Source organism: Lactuca virosa, chromosome 4 (genome assembly GCF_052849685.1).
Source record: "Lactuca virosa cultivar CGN04683 chromosome 4, Lactuca_virosa_CGN04683_v6, whole genome shotgun sequence".
Classification (NCBI taxonomy): domain Eukaryota; kingdom Viridiplantae; phylum Streptophyta; class Magnoliopsida; order Asterales; family Asteraceae; genus Lactuca; species Lactuca virosa.
In genome coordinates, this window is record NC_136429.1 from 193,879,297 (window position 1) to 193,885,927 (window position 6,631).

The 6,631-nt window shown below is 30.0% G+C and overlaps 1 protein-coding gene across 1 annotated transcript; it reads right to left on the reverse strand.

Moving 5' to 3' along the window:
* Positions 1-3,792: 3,792 nt before the first annotated feature.
* LOC145107863 (uncharacterized) lies at positions 3,793-5,914 on the reverse strand. The gene is made up of 5 exons (XM_079044821.1): positions 5,429-5,914; positions 4,709-4,835; positions 4,402-4,604; positions 4,157-4,330; positions 3,793-4,064 (listed from the first exon to the last, which is right to left on the reverse strand). Exons 1-5 carry the CDS (start codon positions 5,639-5,641, stop codon positions 3,978-3,980), a joined length of 804 nt encoding a protein of 267 aa, XP_078900947.1. The 5' UTR covers positions 5,642-5,914; the 3' UTR covers positions 3,793-3,977.
* Positions 5,915-6,631: the final 717 nt, after the last annotated feature.

Here is a 6,631-nt window from a genome sequence, read left to right on the forward strand (position 1 = left end):
CTTTGGTGGTATTTTTTTTAGCTTAGTCTGTACATTTTTTGGTTTCTTAGTTGTTTATTTGTTTGTTTTATTTTTTTGTGAATTTTATACACTATGTAATTAAACGAGTAGTAGTGTTTGTATTATAATTTTTAATTAAAATTGTATTGTGGAGAGTTTTTTATACACTATTAATTGTATTGTGCATAATGTTTATGTGCAAATTTTGAGATGTTTTTAGAACCTTAATGTTATTTGTATATATTTGGTGATGTCATAGCAAACTAATGCCAATAGAAGATATTAGTGTTTGTATTATAATTTCCAATTAAAATTTTAAAGATTTTGAAGATTATGAATAATATTTTAATTTCTATTTAAAATTCTAAAGATTTTTTTGAAGGAAAACAACTTAAAAACCTCTTGACTCTAGCAACCAACAAAATTCAAAAATTATGGTTAATTTGGCAAATAAATTATCTCTTCATATTTATTTGAATATGTAATCATTTATTTGATTACAAGATTACGTGAAACTGATTAAAAAACATCAAAATCAATATCATCGCCCCTCAAATGTTTGTTAAATTAGTCTTTATAATTACTAAAGAAAGGATAAATTGTATCTTTGCACTTGAAAGCTACATCTCAAATCGTAAACCCTAAGTTTTAAACTCTAACCCATAAACCTTAGCTTCTAAGCCCTAAACCATTATCTATAAACACTAAACCTAAACCTTAAACCCTAATTCTCAAAACAAAACATTTAATTGAAATATAACAATCTGTTGTTGGCGCGTTACATGTGTAAACTATTCATGCAATAATATAATGATGACCACACATAAGGCCGCAACAAATCAACCAAATACGAACAATGGTTGTTTATGTTCGTTTGCATATTAAATAAATGAACTTTCCGCCTAACGGTTCACATACAATTCGTTAAACGATCGGTTCGTTTACAGCCCTAATCGCATCTTCAACTAATTTTCGAATGAAAGTATTCACACCCGTCGCTTGGCGCGGGTAAACGGCTAGTATATATATATATATATATATATATATATATATATATATATATATATATATATATATATATATATATATATAAACAATCTTACGATTTAATGCTACGATCCTACCACCATTCCATATTGTTATTAAAGTTTGAAATCTTTTTTTCTACATGTACAAGACCGAGCTAATATCTCTCTATATATTAAAGCAGAAACCTAATTACATCACCTAAAACAATCTGACCCCTTCAATGTTTTTCATTGATTATTTTAAACCACTGGATCAATTTCGCTGATGTCATCGTAACAAAAGGGAACTACAAATACGCCTTTGTTACCGTCTATAACCATTTTTCCTCCAAAATAGGGATTGCACTCTTCCTCTTTCTCTCTCCGATGAAGATAATATCAAGAGCCGATGATCTCTCCAATTTCTATCCATGTTCTTCCTCCCCAAGAGCCGATGATCTCTCCAATTTCTATCCATGTTCTTCTCCATCAATGCATCTCGTGCATCGTGTTTGTCACCAACAACTTGAAATTGAGATTCACTACCAAAGATTATTGCCATTGCGCTTTTCTTCTTCTCAAGGTATTTAAATTTTTATGAATCTGCAACTGGTTTTCCATTTTGATTATTCTAACGGGAATTTTGATTTGAAACACTCTTATTTGGGTTTTAGGTTTATATTATGCGTATCCAATTTATGTTTCTGAATTAATTAAGTTTGTTATGTATTAAGTCGAAAAAACACTAATGTGTTCTTCAAATTTGAAGACAGCAGTAGTCAGAACACAGCTGATGGCATTGTTACCACCTACACATACTATGATTATACTTCTGGATTCATCCATCATTGCAATCTTACTAATTTGGAGGTACTAATTTTGATTTCTACTACCAAACTTTCTTATAATTCGTCAACATTTAGGATCTTTACCCTAATTAAAATAAAATTTTGTTTGGAATCATATTGATTAGTTCTGTTTTGCAGCATGATACAATTATATTTCAACTATTTTTTAAAAGTATATACACATTATATCATCCTACTTTGCAAATCTGCAATAGGATTCCAATATTTGACTTTACCGGTTAGACTTTGGCCAAAAAGTTACTTCTTCATCCCTTAACCTTTGGCTTAAGCCACTGAGTTTGTTATTCCACAAACAAGATTTTATAACAATAATTTTTTTAATTGTTCGTAATAAACTATGTTGACCAAATCTATTATTGTCAATTTGTTTTAAGTTTAAATAGCAAACTATGTTGACCAAGTCTATTATTGTCAATTTGTTTTAAGTTTAAAGGTAATCTCCTTAATCTTTGGCTTAAGCCACTGAGTTTGTTATTCAACAAACAAGATTTTATAACAATAATTTTTTTTTATTGTTACTAACAAATATGTTGACCAAGTCTATTATTGTCAATTTGTTTTAAGTTTAAATAACAAATTATGTTTATCAAGTCTATTATTGTCAATTTGTTTTATGTTTAAAGGTAATTTCCTTATGACCAATGGTATAATTGTCAACACGAGCATATACTCTACAAATTTTAATTTCTTTAATGAATCTTATATTCTTATTTATGCAGATTATCATTCCAATTATACCGTCAATCATAAACACTTTCCAAAATAATTATATGTATATTTATCATGTTTCAATATATAGAATGCATACATTTATGATTAAATCATTTAATAAGTAAATATTATCTTTAAATCTTTTCAAAATCATGTACCCTTATCAATTTAGAAACAATCATTTAATTTAATCTTACTAAAAAGGATTTAATTCATCTATTTTTTATATATATTTTTATTTAATATAAAATCACGACACATGTTTTCCAATTATATCTCTATATTTGTTAACAAACTTTAATTCGTTATTATCTTCACCAATATTCTTTAATTTCATTCTTTGTATAACCATGATGACTCTTATAGATGCTTCAACAACTCTATTTGCTAGAGGTGTTGGCAAAACTGTTATTTCCATATGTTCAGCAAATGTATATTGCTTACTTTTGATTTATTACCATATCACATTAGACAAACCTCACAATTGCACAATTGCAGATGCGTTCATTAAAATTAATAAGATATAAGTTTTTTCAGACTGTTATACTAATGATTTTAAATTAATATATACTTTTATTTTAATATTTGATATATGTTATGTATGTTAGGACATTTAATATAATTATGCCTTATAGAACATAATATAATTTTAAGATCCATCTATAGGTTAAAATCTATGTACTACACATGTTGATAACATAAATGAGCAAAAATAACAATGTACTTTGAAAGTATGTTGCTATAAATAACAGAAATTGTTCATGTTACTATTTTTTGTTAATAATTTTTTTTATAGTTTTTAGAACTCAATAAAATTATATTTTTCGGGAAATAACCCTAAAATAACAATCGAAATTATATAGGTTTTGTTCATAACCCTAAAATAACAAAGTATACTTCGAAATAAAAAAAAAACAAATAATATTTAAATAATAATTTCCAAAGACGTTTTTATGTTTTTTATGCATTCCTCCACATTTAACGCATGTTATAATCTAGTTTAAAATCTAAAAAGAAATAATGAAACATACCAAACCTAAGTAGATACTAATACAAGGGCATACGAATGTTATTTACCTGAAAACGCACATAATAATAAATAATTCATATTTTAGGAGTGGAAGAAATTTTAACAAACAAACTAGAAATATATACATTCAAATACTAACAGATAGAAACACCAAATCATGATACAAATAAAAAAGTGAAGTGAGGTCTTGTCATCTAAATTAACCTTTCAATCAATGTTTTTAAACATAATATAATCATACAATCTACACGCCTTTACATGGCATATATTAATCACCAAACAACAACAAACAATAACAATAACAATAACATACTTATATATATCTTAATTAGATCATTTTCCTAAATATCATTATTCTAATTAGAACACATCAGGATGAAACCTTCCAGGCATACAGTTGCTTTCTTGAGCTTGCTTTAGATGCATTGTCAATGCATAGTTATTCACCTACATTACATACCACAAAACTTACTATTATTATTATTATTATATATACTTTTTTCCCTAAATAAAATGAAAGTCAAAGTTAGAAGTTTGACCTCAAGGGTCCTCAATTGCTCTTGATACATTGACAACAACTGTTTCAAATGTTGCACTTCTTGAGTGCTCTCTTCATAAACTTTCTGTCTTTCATGCTGAATGGATACAGCACGTTTCAGTATTGTATTTTCCCTTAAAAGAACTTCAATTTGCTCCTTCACAACCATGTTTTCCTAAAGTCAAACAGTTGGTCAACACAATTTAGAAACAAGTTGAAAATACACACACACACACACACACTAACCTTATGAAGGGTTTGTGCATGATCACCAGAATTTTGAGTTATAGATTTTTCCAAACTCTCTAGCATTCTCATGGCGCGACACCTGGCATCATCAACACTGGTGGCATTCATCATTTCTGTGACAAAAAGCTCAACCCATTCTGCACCATTTCTGGGATTCTTCTCTGATTGGTTTTCTAATGTTATATATTCTTCATTGGTAGCTGTTATAAAAGATACAAGTTTTTTGCATCAATCAAAGAATCATGTTTATGGGATAGTTATAACTTATAAACTTTACACTAAGAACATCATGTTTATGTCATACCTGTATTTGATAATGATAATGCAACAGAAGATGAGTTTACATCAACATATCCAAGACAAAGTTCATTAAGACTCTTGATGGCAGAATCTAAATCATTTCCACTATCTTCAAGCGCTTTCTCCAGAAGCTGGAAGTAAACATGAATAAAGCCTTAGATTTTGATTAAGATATAGTTTATATTTTGAAATTTGATCAACATTTGATGCATCAAAGAGATGTGTTTACAAGCAATTTTTGACATTACAAAATGCACTTTGTTATGCAATCACAGAGTTTCCAGATTCTAGACAAATTGATTTGAATCATTGGATTCAAGCAACAAAATGAGTCGGTTTGAAATTTGATTGAACAACTAAACAAGCAAAAATATCTTGAAAAACAAGTTTGAGACTTTTTTTTTATATACATACAGATAGAAAGAGTTGAATTTAATTAATGATAGATATCAGTTTCTCCATGCCAAAAAAGAACAACAGAAATGATTAACATACGCATTCCTGTCTAACAAAAAGTGAATCAGACGCAAGGCCGAAATTCACGCAATGATCAATATCACATATGAATTAAAAGTGTAAATCTAAATACAAATACAGCTACAGAAGAAGAATTTGACCGGGGCTTCTAATTGACAATCTAATCTAAGATACTAGATTAAGCAGTAATTGAACGGTTTTGAAGTTGTACGTAGATGCATATGTGAGATAACTGTAGAAATGAAACCTGCTTATCCATGTTAGGGTAAACCGCCCGGAGCTGATCGATGAGTGCGGAGGACGGCGGTGAGTTAGTAAAAGGCGAAAGGCGAACGGGAGAAGTCGAACTCGAATTTGAAGAAGAACAACGAAGCTTCTTGGCAACAGGAGGCGCCGTAGAAGTCGATGACGTTGGTAATTCTTCGAAGAAAGATCTCTTCCCACACACAATCGCAGACATTGTGTCACCAAATCGAAGGCAGATCAAGTTCTGCTCCTCCTATAAACCAACAATCAAATCAATGGGATCGTATGCAACAGAAGAATCTGAATAAATTAGGTGGGTAATTTAGGGTTAGGGTTTTGATTTTGGATAATATAGTGAAATAGTTGTTGCGGGATTGGGATTGGGATTGGATATACGAAAGCGGTGGATTATGGGGAAAGCGAGCATATGATATGGATATGGAGGGCGCGTGTTTCCTTGAAGTTGGGGATACTTTCAAATGGGTGACAACATTACTTGTTCCTTTTTCGCACTACTTCTTTTCTAAATATATATATTAAAAAACTTCGAGAAATTAAATAATTTTATATCCATATTAATAGAGATCTTAAAATTTTTTTTTAGCAGATTTCACATATTATTTTATATGAGTAAGATAATAAAAAAAATAATAAGATATTAATTTTTCAAAAACATTATTAAAAAAAAGCACAAAAATACGTTTTCATCAATAACTAGAAATTGCATTGGGGGACGCAAATAAAGGTTTGCATGTGCATGGTTTGGCCGAGAGGGATGGGGTGGTTGGTTGGAGTAGTTGACATCATCCGTTATATACATTAAACGGGTCACGAACCACAAACAAACTCTGGTATACATATCACGACCACGAAGAGAGAACGAATAGAGAGGGGAAGAAGCAGAAGGATGAGATCTCTCTCATTGGTCGTTGTCTTTCGTCTCCCCCACCACGAAAACGTCCGACCACGATAGGTCGGGGTAGAGTGCAAGGACAACGCTCGTGGCCACGTAAACCTCGAGCCTCTTCGTCGTTGGTATACCAGAAGGCCTAACAACTTTGTAATTTTTTTTAAACATATATATCGTTTCTATAAACAAAATGCACAATGACCTTTTTTGTTAATTACATGAACAATTTTGTTATTTATTTTCTACATAGAGGTCAAAGCTGTCAACATACAAAAATCGTAAAATAAGTACTTT